General features: G+C 50.2%; 9 protein-coding genes across 9 annotated transcripts; 8 read left to right on the forward strand and 1 right to left on the reverse strand.

Moving 5' to 3' along the window:
- The first annotated feature begins 1954 nt into the window (after positions 1-1954).
- BCR38DRAFT_49934 (major facilitator superfamily domain-containing protein) lies at positions 1955-3825 on the forward strand. Its single transcript, XM_040864798.1, has 2 exons — positions 1955-2777; positions 2923-3825. Exons 1-2 carry the CDS (start codon positions 2085-2087, stop codon positions 3724-3726), a joined length of 1497 nt encoding a protein of 498 aa, XP_040713199.1. The 5' UTR covers positions 1955-2084; the 3' UTR covers positions 3727-3825.
- Positions 3826-4748: 923 nt separating this feature from the next.
- On the forward strand, positions 4749-6790 carry BCR38DRAFT_497113 (major facilitator superfamily domain-containing protein; the record flags this gene model as incomplete). The annotated part of the gene is made up of 6 exons (XM_040864764.1): positions 4749-4850; positions 4911-4934; positions 4990-5598; positions 5709-6072; positions 6127-6208; positions 6268-6790. 6 exons carry the CDS (start codon positions 4749-4751, stop codon positions 6443-6445), a joined length of 1359 nt encoding a protein of 452 aa, XP_040713200.1. The 3' UTR covers positions 6446-6790.
- A 793-nt stretch (positions 6791-7583) lies between these two features.
- BCR38DRAFT_49996 (Cupredoxin) lies at positions 7584-9982 on the forward strand. The gene is made up of 7 exons (XM_040864807.1): positions 7584-8091; positions 8148-8182; positions 8232-8261; positions 8313-8991; positions 9042-9485; positions 9538-9595; positions 9654-9982. The coding sequence occupies exons 1-7, from the start codon at positions 7782-7784 to the stop codon at positions 9919-9921; spliced, it is 1824 nt and encodes a 607-aa protein (XP_040713201.1). The 5' UTR covers positions 7584-7781; the 3' UTR covers positions 9922-9982.
- Positions 9983-11876: 1894 nt separating this feature from the next.
- BCR38DRAFT_488034 (uncharacterized protein) lies at positions 11877-12610 on the forward strand (the record flags this gene model as incomplete). Its single annotated transcript, XM_040864223.1, has 4 exons — positions 11877-12008; positions 12086-12232; positions 12285-12400; positions 12466-12610. 4 exons carry the CDS (start codon positions 11877-11879, stop codon positions 12608-12610), a joined length of 540 nt encoding a protein of 179 aa, XP_040713202.1.
- Positions 12611-14594: 1984 nt separating this feature from the next.
- Positions 14595-15813, forward strand: BCR38DRAFT_412078 (uncharacterized protein; the record flags this gene model as incomplete). Its single annotated transcript, XM_040858644.1, has 3 exons — positions 14595-14750; positions 14820-15426; positions 15521-15813. 3 exons carry the CDS (start codon positions 14595-14597, stop codon positions 15811-15813), a joined length of 1056 nt encoding a protein of 351 aa, XP_040713203.1.
- Positions 15814-17772: 1959 nt separating this feature from the next.
- Positions 17773-20131, reverse strand: BCR38DRAFT_443101 (major facilitator superfamily domain-containing protein). Its single transcript, XM_040860855.1, has one exon. The coding sequence runs from the start codon at positions 19936-19938 to the stop codon at positions 17971-17973; it is 1968 nt and encodes a 655-aa protein (XP_040713204.1). The 5' UTR covers positions 19939-20131; the 3' UTR covers positions 17773-17970.
- Positions 20132-20363: 232 nt separating this feature from the next.
- BCR38DRAFT_459905 (putative adenosine deaminase) lies at positions 20364-21455 on the forward strand (the record flags this gene model as incomplete). Its single annotated transcript, XM_040862345.1, has 1 exon — positions 20364-21455. One exon carries the CDS (start codon positions 20364-20366, stop codon positions 21453-21455), a length of 1092 nt encoding a protein of 363 aa, XP_040713205.1.
- Positions 21456-21897: 442 nt separating this feature from the next.
- Positions 21898-22846, forward strand: BCR38DRAFT_349608 (family 75 glycoside hydrolase; the record flags this gene model as incomplete). Its single annotated transcript, XM_040856504.1, has 3 exons — positions 21898-22036; positions 22090-22433; positions 22505-22846. The coding sequence occupies 3 exons, from the start codon at positions 21898-21900 to the stop codon at positions 22844-22846; spliced, it is 825 nt and encodes a 274-aa protein (XP_040713206.1).
- A 359-nt stretch (positions 22847-23205) lies between these two features.
- On the forward strand, positions 23206-24463 carry BCR38DRAFT_50063 (uncharacterized protein). Its single transcript, XM_040864822.1, has 2 exons — positions 23206-23567; positions 23620-24463. Exons 1-2 carry the CDS (start codon positions 23515-23517, stop codon positions 24269-24271), a joined length of 705 nt encoding a protein of 234 aa, XP_040713207.1. The 5' UTR covers positions 23206-23514; the 3' UTR covers positions 24272-24463.
- Positions 24464-24604: the final 141 nt, after the last annotated feature.

The following is a 24604-nucleotide window of genomic DNA, read 5'->3' on the forward strand; positions in this document are numbered from 1 at the left end:
AGGGCCCGAGAGCCCTTGCCGCAAAGTATTCGCCTTGGGGACGCCACAGTGTCGCCGGTAGTCTCAGCCAGGTTCCTAGGAGTCTGGTTCGACCGCAAACTGACGTGGCACGCCCATGTTGAGCGTGTTAAAACAAAAATGGCAACTCAAAAGCTAGCCCTGACAAAGCTAGTCAATATGTCGTGGGGCTGCGATCTTATACGGGCGAGGCTGTTATATACGGTGGTTATCCGTAGCGCGATCGCCTTTGGGGCGACTGCGTGGCATACTATAAGTGAGGAACCGGCAGGGCCAGCTAAGAGCCTGATGGGGATACAGAACGAGTGCCTCCGGGTAGTCTGTGGCGCCCACAAAGCGACGCCGGTTCGCCACCTGGAAGCAGAAGCAGCAATCCCGCCACTAGACCTCTATCTTAGTGCCCGGGCTGCTAAGTTTGAAGAACGGCTACGACTTAGCGGGAAGAGAAATCTGCTCCGCAGCGCGAGCGCTAAAGCGTCACATATACTCCGGCAGGATAGGCCGGCGAAGAGGAAGCAGGCGTCGCAGCTACTCCGACCGGCAGGGTACACTATGGAGAAGGAGGCCCGGGGCTCCGAGTGGATGAGTGAGGAAAAGGAGGTCCCGGCTGCCCTCCTCGACCACTGGAGGAAGAGATGGCTCACCGGAGCAGAGCATCACGATCGCCAGCGACGCGCTATCGCTGAGGAACCGGAGGGCCCTTCGATGCAGATACCGAAAGGGGGCAAGTATTTAGGCCTGAACCGACTGGAGGCGTCTACGCTGTGCCAGATCAGGACGGAAAAAATAGGACTAGCAGCCTTCTTATTCAAGACAGGGGCTTTTGGCGTGTACTCGCCGCTATGCCGCTGTGGCGATGCCCCTGAGACGGCAGAGCACGTAATCCTCTTTTGCGGGCTGTTGGAAGGACCGAGGGAACGATTACGGGCCGCCATCGCACCACGGCCACTATACTCTCGCAGAGACCTCGCAACGGCAACAGGAGAACCAGTAGTTAGTGGGACTATTGTAAGATGGCTGCTAGGGACGGGTCGGACAGCTTCAAGGCCCAGATAGCATCGATCTTCTCAGGGGGGACTTTGTTGGTAGGTTGAGAACCAACGTAGTATGGTAGTGAACGCAACGCAGTCGCCAATAGGGCGAACCGACGACGCAGCGTATGTATTTAGTCCAGCCATTAGGGCACGGTTTGACATACGGGAGTACTAGTAGAGGTACCGGGGGCTTCGAGCCTACGGCGTATTTAATAATAAAATAATAAAATAGCTCTCCGATAACTAAACTTATTACACTTAACCAGTTTGCAAAGGGTACGACGCAGGTTATACACCGGCTTGCTCTTTTAGAGGGTGAGAACGCCGCGCTTCGAAAGGCAAATAAGACACTTAGCCGGCGGCATCGTGCGAAAAAAAACGTTTACAGGTAGAGGATCACTTCGTATACAAGCTAGAGAAGATCTATAGCCTCAGAAGCTAGTTAACGGATAGTTACAAGATAAATCGCGCTAGAGTCGTAGTCGTACGAGGAGCCCAGAGATACGTCAGCGACGCTATGGGACGTGCGGAGAGCCCGGTCATAATACGCGTACTTGTCAGAACAGTAGAGAAATGTCTAGAGAAAATAGCTCCGAGTGGTTTTAATTAATTTTTTACATTACAGTTGAATTAACTTATATCTTATTGTACGAGGTCTTAAGAAGTGTTCAATTGGACCGTGGGGTACGTTAAAGTACAATCCAATCAAGCCTGTTCTATTGACGACACATTCCTATTGTATGCAGCGGGTAGATCCGCGACCCTAATGGTGTCTCCGTCATCCCGCATCCCGATGAAGGCATGGGCCCTTCTCGAACATGATGGGTCATCGTGCGGATTGGTTCCCCCGAATGCTTATCTTGATCGCACGCTCCTAGGGGGGATCCCCGCAGCTTATGCAACCTAAATGTTTTTTTTTCGTCTCCAAATACGTAACGCCGTCTGTTTGCTCTGCCACGGTATCACGGCTTCGCGAGTTTACGCTGTCTCTAACCTAGCAGGTTGCCAAATTCAAGCAGAAGAGGAAGCACGATGGATCCAGCATCACAAATCGCCCCAAGCCCTGCAAGATCATCATCAGCAAGAGATAAAAACACTGACATCTTCCCCATCATTCCTGACTCCGACCAGGACAATGGCAACAGCCTCCCCGCGGATGACATTGAGACAAACACCACCCTCGAGCGCCGCCTCTGCCTCAAAATCGACCTACGCCTCTGCACCATCGCCGGCATCCTCTGCTCGCTCAACCTGTTGGACTCTGGCGTGATCAGCTCCGCATCGGTAACATCCATGCTTTCCAATCTCGACCTAGACGTTGGAAATCGCTACAGCGTCAGCATCTTCATCTTCACCATCTCCAGCATTGCCTTCCAGCTCCCGTCGACACTGGCAGTGCGCACGTTTGGCCCGCGAGTATGGTTCACGACTATCACGTTTGCGTTTGGGTTAATTACCATGTGCACAGCGTTTATTCAAACCTGGAAGCAGATGATTGCGTTGAGAGTCCTGCTTGGTATTGCTATGAGTGGGATTTACCCAGGCTTGACATATCTGATCTCGACGTGGTATCTTCGAAGCGAACAGCAAACGCGGTTTGCTTTTTTGCAGAGTGGTGAAGTTATTGTACTGGCTACGGGCAGTATTGTCAACTTCGGTCTTAATCAGTTAGATGGTAGGGGTGGAATCGCTGGGTGGCGATACATGTTTCTCGTTCAGGGGTTGGTGAGTACTTATTTTCGTTTCAAGCCCATCTTCAGACGACCCATACACTTCCCGGGTTAAAGCTGGGTCTCTTCTTGAACATAATCATTAATATATGGCCATCTTTAAAGCCTAAATGGATCGCGGTGGCTGACTTCTGTATAAGATCTCGATGGTGATTGGCGTCATCACCTACTTCTGGATTGTGGACTTCCCAGAGAATGCCCAAAATTCCCTCTGGTTCTTGAAGGCCGAGGAACAAGAGCTTGCCGTATTCAGGATCAACCGAGACCGCAAAGATGTCATGCCTGACCCCTTCACCTGGGCCAAAGTCTTCATTCATGCCAAGGACCCCAAGATATACGGCTTCGCCTGCATGTTTTTTCTACTGAACCTGGTTTCTACCTCGTTATCCTACTTCCTCCCAATCATATTACAAAGCGGTATGGGCTTCAGCGAGAACAAATCCATACTCCTCAGCGCACCACCATACTACTACGCCGTCATCCCCGTGATCATCTCATCCATCGTTGGCGACCGCTTCCAACTCCGCGGACCCGTCATTGTCTTTAACTGCATCTGCCTAATCATTGGGTTTTGCATGCTTGGTTTCACGGACCAAGTCACCGTTCGATACATTGGCACGTATCTCGCCACAGGCGCGTATGTGAGTAACTGGGCTGCCTTGAGTACATACCAAGCGAACAACATTGCCGGGCAGTGGAAGCGTGCTTTCACAGCTGCGGCGGTGACGGCTATGAATGGTGCTGGTGGGATTGCGGGGAGCTTTATCGTGAAGTCGACTGAGGCACCACGGTATATGACGGCCGTGTGGATTTCCATTGGGTCACACATCTTGATTGTTGGATTGGTGGCCGCGTTTTCGGCATATTTTACGTTGGCGAATCGGAGGGCCGACAGAGGAAAGGTGGTACTAGAGGGGATAGACGGGTTTAGATATACACTTTAGGTCTAGGTGTACCCTTACGTCCCTCGCACATTATGTATAGCGCGAACAGCAACTGTAAACACTCCTGATATGACTATGTGGTTTGACTGCATTGATGTGCATTTCAATTTCCATTACCTTGCAGTCTTACGTTTGATCCGTATGTTTCTTTTCTTGACGTATGTAGACAAAAGGGGAAACCCGATAGTAGGCACTGTCTCCTGTTGTATTGAAGTCAACTGTAGTAGCCAAGAAAATGAACTACTGCTGCCATAGGCCGTCAAAGGGTCCTAGCAACACGACGGTTATACGACAGGGCGCAAGTTGCCGCTGGGTCACCCAGATCCGATCGATCGGCACTCTGATGAACAGGCCAGATTTTCAGTTGTTCCGAACATTTATTATGATCCTATGGTTACATTTCACAGCATTTGGTAGCGTTGCAGCTGTAACACCATGGGATGGATGATGGCCAAATAATGCAACCTCAACTGGTCGCATTGTGAGCCGCCGCCCAGGGACTTATCTAAACGGCGAATTGATGATGCACCACTGTGCATTTATACCTAGCCCAGAAACTCGGAAGTATATTGTTTATTGATCTCTCGTGCAGGATATAGTCATCTCGTTGGCCTATAGTGTTGGAGTTGTGACTTCCTATGACGGAACCAGTACGACCTGACTTGAGACATTGTGTCTTCCACAATATTTGAATCGTTCCAAGTCTACCGTGCAGTGAATTTCGTGGGGCCTGTCACGTATGTGAATATAATAGGAGATGAGAAAGAAACGACGTATTTATTTGTAGCTCCCTCGCCAGTCTGACTCATACACGCATTTGAATCATTATCATCCCATAAGATATCAAATACTCATCCTCTACTAATCTCAACTATTTCCTATTATTCGTCATATTGAATACTTATTTGGCTGATACCTATAGTACCTAAATGGATATTTATGCCGCCACGACCAACTCCGAGACCCACGTGGGGATCTCGGAGTCTGGAGAGAAGCGTGTCGACGTCGAAAGAGATGCCACGATGACTATGGCTGGCGATAATGGACAAAACATCGACCCAATTGTAGCAGCTCGTGCTTTGCGGAAGCTTGACTGGTTCTTTATCCCCATTACTACTATTGGCGTATGTATTCTATACATATAACTGTACTTCTCATAGCTAATAGACCGTACCTACGTGTAGAATGGACTGGTATGGTATGATAAGGTAGCTTCCCTCGACACCCAAATTTTCGACGTTACTCTAGGTGAAACAGATTTAGGCAATCCTTGGCTCCGCAGCAATACTTGGCATGGTCGAAGACTTGGAACTCAGCACCCCTGACCAAATCAATCCGGTCATTATGGACACCTCACGACTCAGCTGGGCAACCTCACTCTTCTACTTTGGAATGCTGGCGGGAGTATATCCCATCTCCTTTATTCTACAGAGATTCGATACTGGCAGAGTCCTAGGAACCATCGTCTGTATGTGGTCCCTAACATGCATGATCACGGCCGCTATTACCTCGTACCAAGGCCTGTACGCACAGCGGTTCGTCCTCGGCTTTATTGAAAGCGCTGTTCCGACTGCCTTTTCTACTCTCATATCGACCTTCTACACCCAGCAGGAACAGCCCTTTAGGCAGAGCTGGTGGGTATCAGCCGTCGGACCATTCGCAATCATTGGTGGATCCCTCAACTACGGTTTCGCGCATATCACAGGCGGAGACCTCCATAGCTGGCAGTATATCTACCTCCTCGCCGGCACACTAACGTTCATATTCGGTCTTTTCTGCTTTGATATACCCAGCTCTCCCGCGTCAGCGTGGTTCCTGAGCGACGAGGAAAAGGCAGTAACCCTCGAGCGCCTCAAATACGGCCATACGGGCGTCCGGTGCACCAACTTCAAGCGGTCCCAGATTAAAGAAGGCATCCTCGACATCAAGATCTGCTCATTGCTACTATGATGACATTGGGATTCACCATAAATGGCGCACAGACGGGGTTTGGCCCTTTAATTGTGCGCAACTTTGGTTGGACCTCTTTTCAGTCCATCTTGTTGCAATTCCCCATCGCAGCCTTCTCTTTCCTATCCTCGGTAATGGCTGGGTTCTTCGCATCTCGATATTCCAACATCCGTATTCTCATTCTGATCGGGTGCTGTGTCGTCGTCATTGCTAGCTGCGTTATTGTCTGGAAGAGCAACTGGGCATATCATGCTGCAGCGCCGATTATAGGCTATACTATGGGTGGCGCTCTCACCCCGTTCAATACAATGGTTATCAGTCTTGGATTGTCGAATGTTGCGGGATATACGAAGAAGAGTTTCGCATCTGCTACCATCTTCGTGGCGTATTGCATTGGTGAGTGCCAATTCACTCTCTCAGATACGAAGACTCACCAAGCTGTGTATGCAGGTAATATCATCGGGCCCCTGATGATTCGAACTCAGACGAGGGCTTCCCACTACCCCGAGTTATGGACAGGACTGATAATATGGTGTGTGCGCTTCTCTATTCAAGGAACGGATATATTGGCGGAACTAACTTCTTTTACAGCTACTCGATCCTAATCTGTGCTGCTGCCACATATTACGTGTTACTACGACGCGCCAACAGAATGAAGCAGTCGGCGCAAGGGTCTGACGAGGGCGCGGGGGACAACGATGAGAGCACTAGGGTTGCTTTCTTAGACCGTACTGACAAGGAGAATGTTTATTTCAGATATGTCCTGTAAGGACTTCTACAGAGAGGATATATCAAATAGTGCCAAAATGGAAATGTCGGGTTAAGAGTGTGGCTACCTGGTGGATGGGGTAGATATCTTCACTACCGACCAAAATTATTGTCCATTTTCCTGCTCATAGTGGGTATGGGTATTAGGACAGTTCTAAGCTGGCTCGATATGAAGAAGCCATCTCCGTCAAGCGAAAGCACAGATACGATGTAATCTTTCTCCGCAGCATTCTTCTTCAATCTTACCGACCGTGAACATCACGAGCATCCTCAAGTGTTTTTGAGCCTTCGAAAGAATCCCAATACTATGCAACTGCCTGGACCTCAATTCTCTGATCAGCCTGTGAATAGAAAACGTCGGCCTGTCGGTCCAATCATAGCGACCACTCACCATCGCCGTGGCTCTCGGTGTTACTTATCATAACCGTACATATTACGTGTGATCGGGTAAACCGCTTACCTTCCCCTGTCACCTCTCCTCAAAGTTCAGCTAGCCCAATCAGTGCCATAGTCACGGGGTGCCTGTGTAAACGTAAGCAAAGACATGTATGCTGCTCAGCTCAGCCCTAGCGACTGAATCCTAACGGCCCGATGGCCGTCTCATTGGCAGCATTTCCGAGATTCTTTTATTTGGTTGGACCTTGCAAGACGCTGCTTTTTCTGATCCTTGATGACTGTGTTTCTGGCTTGCATGCTTAGTTCCATTATTTGCTGACCACCATGTGACATCTATCGCTAATTTCCAGCCGCTTGACTGCCTACTTTCCGGGTTCGCGGGTTGTTACCCCATTAAGTCGTGTTCTGGATCGATCGGATCAAATTTTTGATGGTGTGTGTGATGGAGTATTCACCTTGCAACTCTAATTTTGGTACCTTTCTTGATATGTCACATTCCTTGTGCAACATTACTAGATTTGGTAAGCTATGCTTTACTTACGACAGCAGAAATACGAAGCGATTTCTTGTAATTAGGCAGTGAATTTTACGATGATACTATCTGGGTAATGTCTCTCTAATGTAGTTAATGCAAAGCATGATTTGTCGGGGCGGAGCGTTCGGGATAATCGGTGCTGATGCTGGGATTTGAGGTGCTGACTCTAGCCATGCAGATCCCATAAGCCATTGATGCCTGCTCTCACAAGTATGAAGAGTTCTAATTTGATGCCGCAAACGTGACTGTAACGAGCAGGATTCTTCATTTGACCGAATAACGGCGTCTACGCGGCCGCCGCGGTGAGCAACAGAGACTGGGGGCGTTCAGCTGGACTTTATAAGCATATGTGCCCAAGCCTAATCTTATTTTTCCGAGACATCAATTTCTTTTCATCTCGTGCAACATGGGATGGTTCAAAATTACCGTTGAGTTTGTGCTCCAAGTGACACAATTGAACCCTTTCCCAAACTCATGGGGCTATGGCGATGCACAGAAGCCATTCCAGATCTCTCCTACAGAGATCCCCTTGATTTCTGAGGTCGGCACATGCCCAGGGATCCAGTGTTCCGCCCCTAAACCCTTCGTCTGCTCGTACCCTGAGTTAGAAGCAAAGGGTTGGAAGTCATGCAACACTGAGTCATCGCGGAGTTGCTGGCTTAGAGACGAGACTGCTTCTCAACCTTTGTTCTCTCAGTATGATGTCCGGACAAATTGTATGCCACTCCTTTTGCTGACTAACTGTCTTCGCGTATAACTTACATCGCAACAGATGAAAAGGATATGCCTCCTGGTATCATCAGAGAGGTCTGACACCTTGCTGCCATCTATTGGTCTTCAATTAACTTTTTTCTAGTACTGGATCGAAGTAAATGAGAACCCTGCTGTTAGTTGTGACCTGTCACCAACTGAATAAAACACTGCTGACCTATGCAAGCTTCAACCTGATGGAGTACAGAAAATTCTTGGCAACTACTTCAATGGAACCTACCCAGGTCCCACGATTGAGGCATGTTGGGGAGACACCCTTGTCATACATGTCACCAATCGCATCAGTACGAATGGAACTACCGTGCACTGGCATGGAATCCGCCAGCTTAACTCGAACGATATGGACGGCGTTAACGGCATTACCCAATGCCCTATTACTCAAGATGACACATTTACATACATCTTCAATGCCACGCAGTATGGACACACTTGGTATCATAGTCACTACTCTCTTCAGTATCCAGATGGCGCGGCTGCACCGCTCGTCATTCACGGTCCCACCAGTGACGACTGGGACATCGACCTTGGGCCAATACTGGTGACTGATTGGGTACACGACACATCCTACGTGGCATACCAAGCCGAAATGTTCGGTGCTGGGCCCGCCTCAGACAGCATCCTGGTTAATGGAACGGGCCACTACACCAACAAAACGACTGGTGTTACAACCGGCTCGTACCACCAGACTTGTTTCACCCCTGGCAAGAAGCATCTCCTCAAACTCATTAATGGTGGTGTTGATATGGATTTCATCTTCTCCATTGACAACCACACGATTAAGGTCGTTGCCAATGACTTGGTCCCTATCGAACCATTTGTAGTTGATCAGCTGTTTATTGGAATTGGTAAGCATCAAACGCTGTGCTACTGTGCAAATAGCTAACTATTTGCAAAGGGCAACGATATTCTGTCATCGTCGAAGCCAAAAATGACACAGATGGTGATTTCTGGATGCGTACTACGCCAGCAACTAATTGTGGCAATTTCGGCACCAACACGCCTGATGACAGAACAGCCGTGGTTAAGTACAATGGAGCCAGCAACACCTGTCCCACCACGCAACCAGACAACCCTATCAATACCACTTGCGCGGATGTCGAACCGTCGAAGCTTAACCCCATTGTGCCGTGGTTGGTTGACTTCCACCCTCAGAACAACGTCACTAACGACACATTCCGCGTTTTCCACCAAAATGAGACTGATTTGGAGCTCGGCCCCAATGGAGCTCCGTATAAACACTGGGTTCTAGGTCCTCAGCCCATGTGGCTTGACTTTAGCAACCCGACCATTTTGAACATTGAGGAGTCGATTGGAAACCCCAACTATACTGTCATCCAAGGTTTGTTCCCTGACAATCATATGAGATTTGTTACAAACTGACCCATATCCAGAGGACTACGACCGAGGTTTCGTATACCTCATCATTGATGCATCGATCGTTCCCCAGGTGTAAGTTCTCACAGCCACACCTAAGAATGGACCACAGAACTGACACCAGTCCACAAAGTAATCACCCTATTCACCTCCACGGCAGCGATTTCGTCATCCTAGCCCAGAGCACTGAAGCCTGGAACGAGACCGCGAGCCCCCGGCTCTTCAACTACGACAACCCACCCCGTCGCGACGTGGCCATGCTCCCCGCGGGCGGATTTCTCGCTATGGCGTTCAAACCGGACAATCCGGGATCATGGTTAGTGCCGCATTGCCCTCTATGCTGTGCTCCTCGAATGACTTGCTTTCTAACAGACCAAATAGGCTTGTACATTGCCACATAGCGTGGCACGCCAGCGCTGGTAAGTTTATCGTCATCGCCACTTGAATCTCTAGTTCTCGGTGGGAAAGTTTTGCTGATTTTGGAAAATATGCTAGGTCTTGCACTACAGATCTTGGTCCGTCCTTACGACGTGCCCAACTTCTTGGGCGACTTGAGCGAGACGGAAAGAGTCTGCCAGAACTGGAGGCTTAATCCGCAGTCGCAGAAGATTAAGGATGAACAGCTGGACTCTGGTATCTGAGGGATTTGTTTCTCAACTATTTCTGAAAATGGTTGTAAAATTATTACTCCATGCGCGAAACAGTTACTTTCCTTTAGGCGCGAGCAAAATGTTAATAGAGATAGGTAATGCATCTCGGAGGTATCAACTATTCAATTTTGATTTGTGTCGAGTTCTTTTCAGGATATAAATATAGTTCTTCTGATTATTGTACCAGAAATCACAGTTTACTTTGCCTTTTGCATTTGATTTGGAGACGAATATTGGCGATCGGTATTCTTGTGTTTTTATGAGCTCCACATACAAATCATCAACAATCAATCTTTTCGCAGCTATTGCCCTCTATACAGACTTCTTCTGGGGAGCAACGATTGTACCTCTTGGACCAAATCGACAAGTGGACCCGTGCTTGGCTGGAATGGACGGAAACATTTCGAAGGGCAACGGTCATTTCCATTACCTCATACAACCTGAAACGCATTAATACATGATCCAGAACATTAGGCCTAGCCCCTAACCATCCTGCTTGGTCACCTGGCTTCCATCCGTGCGACGTACGCACTGCTATTGGCGGTTTCTCGTGCCCAGGCAAGAAGGCAAACTCAAATTGTGACCGCGGCTGCAAGGCTTGGGATGGCCGAGACGTGGACTTTACGTAGGCCGCATATAAGAAACGAGTCAGACGGTTATTGTGTCTCGATTCTTTCCAATAGCGCTGTCCGGTACAAGATTCGGGTAGGTCACTCGGCTCAAACCGAGACCCAGAGCTGCTGTCGCTGCTCTATGGTTGTACACTAACTCATGTGAAAAGTGAAAAGGTAACTAGCTTGCTTGCGTAGTCGAGCTTGGTTCATCCAAGAAGGGGTACATTCCAAAATGGGCTAGCTAGTATTCAACTAGCAGTAAATTTTAGTTTATGTTTCTTATTTTAGACGACAAGCAAGTCCCGGGAGTATTGACCGTCGTATTCTTCCCCTATCCAATCTAGATTCCCGCTCTAATCATAGCATCGTTTCTTCCATATGTGACAACCGCAGACTTGGGAATACTGGTGTACTTAGCACATCTGACGTGTGGGAGGGTGGCTCCCTTTTGAAGGACCATAAGATCTAAGCCCAATTTAGAGAAACTACTTAATCATTGCCACAGGGAAGTCCCATCTTGAAAGTCACCGCAGTTTGAAAACAACTCCGCGTCTTCCAATTCCTTTGGCATGGAATCACAAAGATGGATACACTAGAATTATAATTCGAATTTAACTGACAACTTGCTACGATACGATGGATCACGTCAGAATTATGGTTGAAAATGGGGTGATGGTGTCGACCCGAAGAGGATTGCTGGTGTCGAAGGAAAAGCATCGTAGCACGTCGTTCATCACCATGTCAACTTGCATCACCGAAAAAGGGCAATCTGTCCAAAGAGCAGCAAGAGCTTCTGAATCCTCGCTTAAGTTCGCTTTTGTCCAACATGAATTCAAGGAGCTGCAATGGCGGAGGAACAAAGCAACCAACACGCCCACATCGGAGAATACAAGATCGGCGACAACTGATCGTCGGCCATCGGAGGCTTGCCCTTTTATAAACGAAGAGGTCGAAGGTTCAAAGCCGGCTGATATATCATCGTTATTAGGAATCGGTGGAATAAGTCCGGAGGTTGTCCAACAGGCCACATTGGCTCTGTCTCGTTGTCCCATACCATTCCATATTTCCGATAACAGCCACAAATATTTCCTCATGTCCCTCGTTTGGTGCTGTGAGATCAGCTACCCCTTCGACAAGTCCGGCGTTCTCACCCACAATCCATTCAAGTTGCCGCACATGATCAACTGGGCGACAGCACACCCAATTGCTTTGGAGCCGAGCATAGTACTCGCTACTATCATCGAAGTCCTGCAACAGGGGAAAAGGGAGTCCAGAGCCGTGCTTTTCGGACTATTAACCAGGCACTTGCCTTGCCGGCCAAGAGCGAGTTCGCCGTTGATATGATACTTCATGAAATTGCCGCCAGTGAGTGGGACTACAAGTCCTGGGATATATCTTTGTTTTCGAAACAGGTATCGACTTTGTATCCTTCAGTAGCAATAGCGGCAGTAAGTAGCCCCGTTGATCTCATAAGGATTGGCTAACGTGTTTTTTTTCCAGATCTGGCTGGAGGATTACTCGGTCTGGCGCACACACATCGTTGGCATGGAGCACATTCTAAACATGAATGGGGACCAGCAAAGCACATCGCTCAACACACTGAACAAGATTCGCTTGTAAGTATTCCCCGTCCTAACCCTCAGATGTAATGCAATCCTGACTGAGTCTACTTTCGACATAGTGCGGACATCGAGGGCGCCATTATCACCAAGGATACACCAAGTCTCCCCTTCGCCCGGCAACGATCACCATTACTGGCTATCTTGCCCAACGAAATCTCACAGTCAATCACATCAAGTCTCCAACCCCCGGCTTCAAGCCTGTGAACTAGACGACGGGATTATCAAAATCATCTCGTCCGACTGCACAATCTGGAACACTTGGTACATTCCCTGGAACGCTGTCAGTCCTATTGGAAACTCGAAGGTCTTGTTGGTTGTGAGCAGATTGATGACGGATCTGGGGGCTTGTGCAGGAGTTACGGTAAAGCACTTCTGCCATACTATGCCACATCTTCAACGCAGAACACACTGGCGAGATCGTGCTTTCAACTCACTGGATCAGCGATAGCAGATATGCACGGAAACGAGATTGTAGCAAGGCTTCCGCCATCACTTCGCTGTTCCTGTCTCGTAGTTCAGCTCTCGGCCCAGTTGTGGGCAGTATTTTCCTGCAGCTTGTGGAGTGACCTTGGGTCATCTGAATCATGAGCATCGTCAACTGCGTCACCACTACTATAGGCGCTTTGTAAATTCGAGATATTTACACTCCAGTGTTACGTCGCCGAAATACCAAAGGCCAGCGTATGGCGACCGCGGAACTGCTCACGTGGCATTCTGGCAGAACTTCCTTTTGCGTCTCACTGTCGGTGTTTGACACCCTAACCGCTTCCTACATACTCATCCAGTGGTGCAGTTGATTGCTTTCATCTCGGCTCTCAGCTTCGCTATTTGTACAGGTCCGCTAGTAACATATGCCACACTGTGTAGTGACAGGTACGGTCAATAAACCGGACTATCAGCGCCCTCCACTATATCCCTATCACCATTACCGCAACCACAGTAGTGTTGGACCAAATTGACCGTCAAAAGACGAGGGACCCACTCGTTGTATAATGAGGTATTTTTGGTAGTTATAAGGTCTGACAAGTAGCCCAAGTCGGTGGCCTCATCATATACGTCCTAGTGATAAACACAACAACGGCAAGAGCAAACCCGAGTTCAGGGTACCGTATCTCATGGCTAGTATCGTCTTGAAGCCGGTTGGAGTCATCCCCTAACACTGGGCTGTAAAGTATACTGTCGTCTGGCCAGCAATCGATATCGGGTCACCATTTGCTCATTCAGAAGCGTGGCTGTTACCCAGACGTTGTACACCTGCCAGATCGATAAATCGACGAGCAAGGGTCGTCGGTTAACGCTGCCACAGGTATCCTATTGTATACGCTGGGGTTAGCTTTCCCGTCTTCGCGCCTCGTTTATACGAGTAATTAGGTTATGGATACAGAAACAGCATGCTGGGATTGATATGAATTGAGTTTTGTTTCTCACTGCCGGTGGTATTCTGGTTTTACAGCGAGAAAATACGGAGGGCTAGTGAAATTGGGGTTGAATGGGCTTGAAATTGGTGGGAATTATCCATATCTAGGAGGCTCGCAGCCGCTAGCTAGACATACTATGAGAATTGTGGGTATATAGGTACGGCAAGGACGTACAACAAGCGAAACTTGTCGGTTGGCAGATGGCCCTATAAGTCCCGCGTATACCAATCTCAAATAGAATTGATGGCATTTACATCCTACTTCTTCGACTTCAGCCAGAAGCATTTCTATTAGAATTGATCCGACATGAGAAAGGTTTTGAGCCAGGGGCACTACAAAGCAAAGCAAGGGGCGCATTTGGGTGGTATTATGAAATTATACAATGTCTACTACACTAGAATGCCGTGCTATCCCACATTATTACGCCCTCTACTTAGTCCGCCGTTTATTCTGTCCGTCTTTTGACGCGCTTTTCGCTAGGCAAGGGTGATTGATGAGAGAAATAGTGGCGTACTAGTAAACCTAAAGATCTACTACACCAGAGCCATGATTTCTCCAAGGCAGAATTTTGTAATGAGTTAATCTAAAACCGAGGTTGGGCGTATCTATATTTAGTGGTTAGTCTTCAAACAATGGGTCATTATCCGACCAGAATGCCATGACGTTAGCCCCTTTTCTTTCTTTCAACTTTCCCAAGACAAAGAAGGAGGGGTTTGACTTGGAATTTCTGCAATATTCCGCACCTACATCTTTCTCGGTCAGAATCCATTATGTACGTCGTCGCCACCTTCTGGGGCGTAGCACTGCTGGTGCCGACTATACAAGCAGCGAATACGGTTACCATCACCGCCGATACGCAGTATAATTCGCAACGCGACTGCGTCAAGCAATGTCTTGGCTCAGGTGAAGCTACAGGCGACTTTCTGGTATAGTCATCACTCACACTGCAAATCCTATAAGCCAAAAAAACCATCACTAAACTCCTTTCCCAACAGCCAGCACTAGGCTGCACATCCCCATACCTCAACACCTGCTTCTGCCGCTCCAGCAATGCCAACCTTGCCTCTAGCTTCCTTTCTACCTGCATCGCCACCCAATGCAAAGAAACTGTCGCCACCTCCCCCGCGCCGGCCCTTTCCCGAGCTCTCTCCCTCTACAACACCTACTGCGCCTCAGCCGGCTTCCCCATCCCCACCGTGGCCTCCCTTGTCCGCCATTCCGCCTACCTCGATCAACCGTCCTGTGTACAGTTGTGTCTCTGGCATCCGAACCAAGTCACCGACGATCTGATGCCGAATATGGGCTGTGGCGAGCCTTGGGTTAATGGCTGTTTGTGCAGTACGGGTTTGGCGACAAAGGCGAGTAGTTTCCTGAGTGCTTGTGTGGCGAGTCGTTGTGGCAAACCTACTACGGGGCCGGATGTGGGCGCGGCGGTGGGGGCGTTTGATGGATATTGCGGCAATGTGAGGAGAGAGGAGGGGACGGCGACAGGGATGGATGCCGAAGCTGAGAGCATTACGGGGACAACTGCGACAAGTCCGGGACAGGGGTCGACTGTGGTCGCTACTGAGACGGGTATTGCGAGCAGCGGTGTGAATGCAGGTACGATTCCATTTTATTCTCTTCCCTTTTTTCCCCTTCGCGTTAGTGGTCACGAAGAGGCGGACTAATTTGCGACTGACAACATACCATGCAGGACTGTCAGGTGGGACTATAGCGGGCATTGTAATCGGCGCCTGCGCAGGAATAGTTCTGGTATTGGTAGTGGGGTTCGTCCTATTTCGGAGAGCGCGACGGACCAAAACAACCAACGACGCACCGTCGTCTGAACCCGATGAGATGAAAACGTACGGTTCCTCAGAGCAGCAGACGCATTCATACTACCCCCCAGTACCAAACTCGCTGATGGAGCTGCCAGATATATCCACGTCGCCGCTGGAAATGCCTAGCACTCCAGCCAAACGGGCGTCGGCTGTTGAGTTGCAGTGATTTTTAGGTCAGGTTGTGGGACATTGGGCCATGGTTTTATAGTACAAGCTCTGTAATGATTCACATGTTCGATAGGTCTCAAATGGGTTCTTGTATATTAATGCTAATTAGACTACTTTCCAGTTTATGGCTTATCATGTCGCAATACTACTTCTGTTGCGACAGCAACTCCTTTTGCTCATGAACGCTCGACTTGACACAACAGAGGGGCGCAGTTTTAATCCTCTATATATTATTGTTATTATTAAATACGCCGTAGGCTCGAAGCCCCCGGTACCTCTACCAGTACTCCCGTATGTCAAACCGTGCCCTAATGGCTGGACTAAATACATACGCTGCGTCGTCGGTTCGCCCTATTGGCGACTGCGTTGCGTTCACTACCATACTACGTTGGTTCTCAACCTACCAACAAAGTCCCCCCTGAGAAGATCGATGCTATCTGGGCCTTGAAGCTGTCCGACCCGTCCCTAGCAGCCACCTTACAATAGTCCCACTAACTACTGGTTCTCCTGTTGCCGTTGCAAGGTCTCTGCGAGAGTATAGTGGCCGTGGTGCGATAGCGGCCCGTAATCGTTCCCTCGGTCCTTCCAACAGCCCGCAAAAGAGGATTACGTGCTCTGCCGTCTCAGGGGCATCGCCACAGCGGCATAGCGGCGAGTACACGCCAAAAGCCCCTGTCTTGAATAAGAAGGCTGCTAGTCCTATTTTTTCCGTCCTGATCTGGCACAGCGTAGACGCCTCCAGTCGGTTCAGGCCGAAATACTTGCCCCCTTTCGGTATCTGCATCGAAGGGCCCTCCGGTTCCTCAGCGATAGCGCGTCGCTGGCGATCGTGATGCTCTGCTCCGGTGAGCCATCTCTTCCTCCAGTGGCCGAGGAGGGCAGCCGGGACCTCCTTTTCCTCACTCATCCACTCGGAGCCCCGGGCCTCCTTCTCCATAGTGTACCCTGCCGGTCGGAGTAGCTGCGACGCCTGCTTCCTCTTCGCCGGCCTATCCTGCCGGAGTATATGTGACGCTTTAGCGCTCGCGCTGCGGAGCAGATTTCTCTTCCCGCTAAGTCGTAGCCGTTCTTCAAACTTAGCAGCCCGGGCACTAAGATAGAGGTCTAGTGGCGGGATTGCTGCTTCTGCTTCCAGGTGGCGAACCGGCGTCGCTTTGTGGGCGCCACAGACTACCCGGAGGCACTCGTTCTGTATCCCCATCAGGCTCTTAGCTGGCCCTGCCGGTTCCTCACTTATAGTATGCCACGCAGTCGCCCCAAAGGCGATCGCGCTACGGATAACCACCGTATATAACAGCCTCGCCCGTATAAGATCGCAGCCCCACGACATATTGACTAGCTTTGTCAGGGCTAGCTTTTGAGTTGCCATTTTTGTTTTAACACGCTCAACATGGGCGTGCCACGTCAGTTTGCGGTCGAACCAGACTCCTAGGAACCTCGCTGAGACTACCGGCGACACTGTGGCGTCCCCAAGGCGAATACTTTGCGGCAAGGGCTCTCGGGCCCTAGTAAAGTGCATTAGCTCACTCTTGTCAGGGGCGAACTCCATCCCGTGCCTCACTGCCCACCGCTGACACGTAGCCCATGCGCCCTCCAACCGGCAATGAAGATGTGACGGATTGGAAGACTTAGAAACTGTCGCCACCTCCTCCTCTATATATCAATGGGCTCTTTGAATTTCAAACTGTGAATGTGGCAGAGTGAATGTGATAGATTTACCGCATGTGCCCATCCTGTTCGGTAGACCAGGTATTGTTGCCGCTAAACGTCTGTTGCGGGCACGTGCAGACAATCTGAGGATATGCTGGTATCCTTCCATGTGCGATTGTCTCGCCGCCCAATCTTTTCCCTGGGGTAGAGTGATGATACTACCCTCAGCATTGAACTACTTCAGGCCACATAGGATGGAATTTTCACGTGGTAGGAGCGGAGTTTCCACGGATGAAACCTTTACATTGGTATATTTACTTCGATATTCACGAAAGGGGGTGCAGGAACCTTCTTGATAACTAACCTCCATTAAGCCGTCTGAACGTGAAACATCGAGGAATAGAGTACAAGATCATGTCATAATAAATTATTAAATCGTGTTTCGTAACAGTACCTCAGTTATCAACCATGAAGCATGATGACAACATACCCACACCACAGTCCCTTACAACCGATACCTAAATCCAAAAGTCTTCCAATCCGTCACATCTTCATAATCCTCTGGCCTGAGCTGAACTTCGTTCACCACCTCCATCACAGGCCGCCCATCAGTAATATCCAGCACTTTCCCACCGCCCACTGCGCCCGAAGTTCCCGCGCTCCCGTCAACCCCCTCCTCTTTGACCCGTCTCGTATTCATAAACTGCAAATAGAACCTCAACACAAGCGCCAAACATATTACAAGAGCATAACAAATCATAATAGCCTGGAACGCGGTGCCATAAAGCGGGGCCTCAGACGCCTTGAACAGCTGCGGCCCAGCAATGTTTCCCGCGCAGTAGGCGATGAAGACCATGGCCGTCATGGTCATCTTCTTGGTGACGCCACGGAAGTTGGTCTGGACGAGAGACAGGATTAGAGGCAGAGCCGCAGGTCCCGTCGACAGACAGAAGTAGCCGAATAACGATGCGCCGTGGGGGATGCTGCCGCGCTTGCCGATCAGAGCGCTGCCGACGACGGGCGGGATCACGATGCAAGCTGCAAGGATGCAGTTGAGCGACCTGAAGCGACCGGCCAGCCAGCCTGTGCCGAAGATGAAACCGGCGGTGATGAGGGAGTAGGGGATGTTGATGAGAGTTGACTGCAGCGAGGTGAAACCGAAGGAGACGATGACGAGGTTGGCGAAGTTCTGGGTGCCGCCGTTGGGGATCTGGCAGAGGATGGTGATGGACCAAATAAGCCAGGTCTTAGGGTCAGAGAGGCATTCGAGCATCTGATCCCATTTCCAGACCGTCTTATCCGTGCTGCCCGTTCCGGCGATAACAACGCGATCGCCGGCCCACTGGCGCTCCTCGGGGGTGAGGAACTTGGCCTTGGATATGCTGTCGGGCAGGAGGAAGAAAATCACAAAACCCCAGATGAAGGTGGCTCCGCCGAGGAGAATGAACATAGCGCGCCACGGGCCCACTTTGTCTGTCTCGGCAATATGACCTAGGCCGTAGGCTAGTAGCGACGAGACGATGCCGCCGATGGAGTTGCCTGCGAACCAGATGCCAGTGCGGACGGGCACTTCGTCGCGGGTGTACCAAGTGGATGTGATGAACATTAACGCCGGAGTAATGGTGGCTTCAGCGACCCCGAGCAGGAAACGCACGGTGATCAGACCGCCGTAACTCGAGCACGCGGCCGTCAGGGCGACGACGGCACCCCAGAAGAAGGTGTTGATGGCGATGTACTTGCCGACGGGAACGCGAGCAATGAGAAGTGTCGTCGGATACGTCCAAAAGAAGTAGCCGAAGTAGAAAACGCTCGAGACCCACGAGTACTGCTGACCTACAAGATGATTGTCGTTTTTCAGGCCGAATACGGCAGCCGACGACAGGATGGTTTTGTCCATAAAGTTGAATAGGTACGTGGTAAATAGGAGGGGAATGATGCGCCAATCGATCTTGCGCACAATGCGACGGGCCATAGCATCGTTAATGCTCTGATGTATTTCTGGCGCGGGCGCGGGCGTGCTGGGCTGCGGCCCGAGTTCTGGGGTTGCCATTATGGGGGATGGTTCCGAGACTGGTTCGGTAACGACGTGAAGCCGTTCACTTGAATCCAAAAGGCTGGAGCGCTCATCATATATGCGAGTCGCACCTCGAGCCCATGAGCCCGTCTTCATGAGCATGGAGGTGGGTGCGGAACTTGATAATAATGGAGCCAAGGGTGATTGCAACGTTCCTCGCCGTGACCGATATCTCTCGCAAATCAGTCGGCGAGAAGGTTGTCGGAATTCCAGATTGTCGGGGTGTGGCCCCCGCCATTCGGTGGGCTCCGGTTCCAGGTACGGCTTAGCGACTGAGGGACCTAGAGCATGGCCATGGAGTAGCGTGAAATAGACGTAGTCCTTTTGCAAACTCGGCTCTTGGCGACGATTGTAACCGTTACAGAAATTTTGCCAGAACGGCAATGAGCCGTACGACATGGAGGTTGTTTCGGGTTCTGGAATGTTGTCGTGTGTTTGAATACTAAACTCCGTCAAGCTCGCTCCGAGAGCTCTAAAAGCGGGCAACTTGATGCGAGAAATCCCTAGAACCGTCAAACATTGGGAGCGATAGGCGTCGGGGGTTCCCGATTACCACCGCTACGGCTTGTGCTAGGGCTTCGAATGGATAACGCCGCCAAGGGACCCTGTACTCCCAAGGCCCGGGATATCAGACTTCCTTCCGATCTCCCTATTCTCACAACACCGTGTGGTCATTATTTTGCGATGGTTTTGATCCTAGGCAACTGGAGATAACCGTCTTGGCAACATCCAGCTGCATCTTCACTTGAGTTTTTGCAACGCTTCAGTCGGTGAATTCTTATGTGACTTTTGAACTTGACGTGGCTGTCTCGGATCATTTCATCATGAACGGCCTGGAAATATCCTCATTCGTTGCCGCTTTGCCAAAGGTCGAATTGCACGTCCACATCGAAGGCACCCTCACTCCATCCCTACGATGGAAACTAGCCCATCGCAACAACGTGCCCCTCCCCTATCTCACATATGAGGCGTTGCTGGAATCGTACAATGTGTTGTACAACCATCGCAAAGAGGTGAACGGCGACAATGGCGCACCCACATTTCTGGAAACCTACTTCGCAGGCACCCAAGTACTTTGCAAAGAGGAAGACTTTTATGAATTAGGCATGGAATACCTCCAGAAGGCGAAAGACATGAACGTCCGCTATGTCGAGCCCTTCTTCGATCTGCAAGCGTACCTCCCTCGCGGCATCCCAGCGGCAACTGTGCTGAACGGGTACATGCGAGCCCAGCGAGAGGGCGCTGCGAAGTTTGGCGTACAAAGCAACTGGATCATGTGCTTTATCCGCGACGAACCGGTGGAAGAGGGAATCGCGGCGTACAAAGCGGCCAGACCGTGGGCCAAGATGGAAGGAGGCAAGGGGCTCTTCCATGCCGTGGGACTTGCGTCGAATGAGTATGACCGGCCGCCGCTGCTGTTCGAGACTGGGTACGAGATGGCGCAGAGGGACGGGCTGTACGTCACGATGCACTGCGACGTCGACCAAAAAGATGCTGCTGACCATGTGCACGAGGCCATTTTCAGCGTCTGCGGCGGAAAGGGGGCACAGCGAATTGATCATGGGCTGAACGCCGTTGATCGGCCTGAGCTGATTGCGGGTTTGAAGGACCGCGGTATTGGATTGACGCTGTGCCCTCATGCATACCATCGCAGGCAGAAGACAGAAGTGCTGTTCCCGAAAATCAGAAAGCTGTGGGATGAAGGCGTCAAATTCTGCATCAACAGCGACGACCCGACGTACATGCATAATATTTGGGTTGACGGTGCCATGGAGAAGGTGTACCACTACTGCGAAATGGACAAGTCGGATATGGTCAAGCTTGCACGCAATAGTGTTGAGATGAGTTGGGCCGACGAGAAACTGAAAGAGGAGCTCCTGGCAGAACTTGACGCCTTCGAAGCGAACAATTGCTAGCTTGAGGAAACATATGGGAGGACACAGATTATCAAGCCGAATTGTTTGGTGGCTGCTACAAGCAATGCGCCGACGTGGCAGGAACAATGCTTCTTGCAGCTCCCGCGAAACCTGCTCTGAAAATCAAGCTCTTACTAATAAGTTAATGCTTTATTGAACTATTCTGGCGCAGGAAAGTGCGATGCCATTCAAGCCATGGTCGCTGCGGCAGCTTGCACCACGTGGCGACCAACCTCAAACGACCAACCTCGACAATTCCGCTTTCAAGTATCTCGAACGTTTGGAAATCTACTTCCACTGAAACCATTGTCGGTTTTGCTATCATCCTTGGCTTTCATGGTTGTCATATTCTCATATTGCAGCTCATACTAAGCATTTGCTCAACTCCGCTTGTTGCAACGTTGCCAGCATCATGCAACAACAATTTTCCTTTGGCGCCACCATGGCCTGGTTAATTGCCTTCGCCTCTGCCAGAGACATTCCACCCAACGTGCAGCATTTCTATGACAGAGTCAGGAGCCAGATTGAATGCCACCGTCCACTAGCCTCGGGATACTCCAGCTATCTGAGCTCTCCTAAGAGTGCGATTCCATGAGCCCTATTCCTCCACCTCTTGCCACTGACGGTAAATCAGCATGGTCCTACTGCGGCGAGTACCACGACGACTGGCATATTGTATATATCAGCGGCCGAGAGGGTCTTCTTGCCAACATGGACCTCACTTGCGCTGGAGTTCCTGGAGGCGTCGCGGACACGGGAGCCTGTGCCGATGGATTTGAGCCCGAAACCGATGGACCAACTGCTTTCAGGGATCTGGTCCGCGAAGAGCACCCCAACTTGGCCGACTTGAACCCATACGTCCATCCTTACGTTGTCTTCGGCAACAAAGGTAGCTTTTCAGGCCAACCTGCCTTCGAGCCTCAAGATTATGGAATTGTGCCATTGAGTCTGATTGCCATTGTGTGCAACAGTCAGCTGGTAAGTTCAACAACTATGATCCGCGCTGTGTCGCAGCATTCTTGAAACCTCTTTCCTCACATCAAGTGTAGATCTACGGCTTCTGGGGTGACTACAACTCGGACAACCGCGTCGGCAGTGCAGCTGTGAGCGTCGGGACTCTTTGCTACGGCGATGGCAACTTCGATTATGCCCATGGCTTCCACGACGTTTTGTACATTGCCTTCGAGGGCACGCAGGCAAAGCTTGGCCAACTCGATGCCAACTGGACTGCGGAGACTCCACGAGAGTTTGAGCAGAGTATTAATCCGCTCGGCAATAGGCTCATCAACCGAATTCTCATTGATGCAGCAGCCAAACCTTCTGCAATGGTTTATGCTTCAATTGTCATGGTTGTTGTCGCTCATGTTGTCGTCTGGCTGGGCCTGACTTGATCGTTGGAAGGCATGACTTGTATAGGTATTTTCTTTTTATCTGGGTGAGTTGGCTTCTGAGGATGACTTTCAAGGGCATGCCAGGATTGGTAATTGTTGTTACTACCACCGTCATACCATGAATTGAGATGTAAGGATTTTATTTGAACCCTCATTCTCATCATTGCTCCAACTTACTTTCAATCTCATATTATACTTATCCGCGCCATCAACTTTTGACATTACATAAGTAAATTAGAAAACATGGCAGATACTAGCAGTCGGTGAGTCCCCATGCACTAGAGCTACAGATCGGATAACATCGGGTATTTGTTAAACATGCACCACTCGACTTTTCCAGCCAGAGCTCGTGGAGCTACAGGAGTTCCACTTTTGGTGTCACACAAATTCGATGCGATTATGAGCATAATGCCTTCTGGCAGCGACCTTCTCTCATGGACTCTTCAATAAGTGGCAGACAAACCGGATGCCGAATTTGCCCGGATATCAACATGAATATCCCCAATTCGGTGGCTCCCTTGACAGGCTGGACATCGCTGTACATCGCGATTGTCATTGCGGTAACATCGCACCATATCTAAGGAACTGGCTCCATCACGAGGACCATTAAGGGGGGGTAGGCTGCTTTGAGCACTTCCGAGATCTGCCCCCGAACTGCGGCTAAAGATATGGGAGGAATATCTCCGTCTCAGGCATATACACGTCATCAATATCGACGGCCGTGGTTAGATCCGCCACATCTAGTTGGATGTAGATACTAACCGTCCGCTCAGACCACGTCGACTTGCTTGGCATGTCGGTCAACCAGGAGGCATGTCATGTCTTCGTCAAGAACTACCAGGTCACCAGCACGGCCAATTTCATGTCTATACTCCGCAAGTTAACCCAAAAAGGATGCTAGATCACATTTTCGATAATATTGCGCCACATATTGACCTTTCGGATCTTGCCACCTACGGACCCGATATCCCGGCAGAGATCAGAGCCCGATTACAAAACCTAAGCAGTCACCGTCGTGACGAACTGCCCACGACATTACCCATCGATTTTCAGCAAGACGTGGTCTACCTCATCGGCTCCAAGAGCTACGGCATCTGGATCGCCCTCTGCGCCAGCGATCTGGGTAGCAACCGTGCTCCAGGATTCACGTTCTCGCCTGAGGATCTCAACCCACTTTTCATGACGAGGTTAGAAATGGCGCGGCTGATTTCAGGCTACGAATGCGCACTCAAACAAATCATTCTCGTCGTGAACTTCCGGGATGTGACAGCGAGTACCGCTACGTCAAGCCGCCAAGAGACGATTACGACTTTGCGCGACTGGAAGACTTCCGGTCTGAAACTCACCATCGGGCCTACCAAGTTGGGGCCCTGCATTTTGAGGCAGTTGCAAAATCCTCAAAATGCACTTTCCAAACTTTGCTAGTGATGCTACATCGTTGGTAGTGGATGTCGACAGCGAGACCATGGAGTGTGGGGGGCGCGATGGGTCTAACTGGGGTCCGTGGTTCCAGATATTTCAGGTCTTTCGGTTGGTGAGCCAGTTTTTTATTCATGTAGTATGTTTTACAGGTGGTACACCAAGTAGTTAATGCCCCGTCGTATGCATAGAAAGGTGGCTTTACCTGAACTTTCGGTTATCAACAAACCTGTGCTAACTGTGGACAACGATAGGCACAGGTGGCAGACTTACGCTCTTTCGAAATGGAAACGCTCCCAATTTCGCCGAAGAGCATAGCAATTTCTACCTTCCGGCTCT

This window comes from Pseudomassariella vexata (assembly GCF_002105095.1).
Source record: "Pseudomassariella vexata strain CBS 129021 chromosome Unknown BCR38scaffold_11, whole genome shotgun sequence".
NCBI classification, from domain to species: Eukaryota; Fungi; Ascomycota; class Sordariomycetes; order Amphisphaeriales; family Pseudomassariaceae; genus Pseudomassariella; species Pseudomassariella vexata.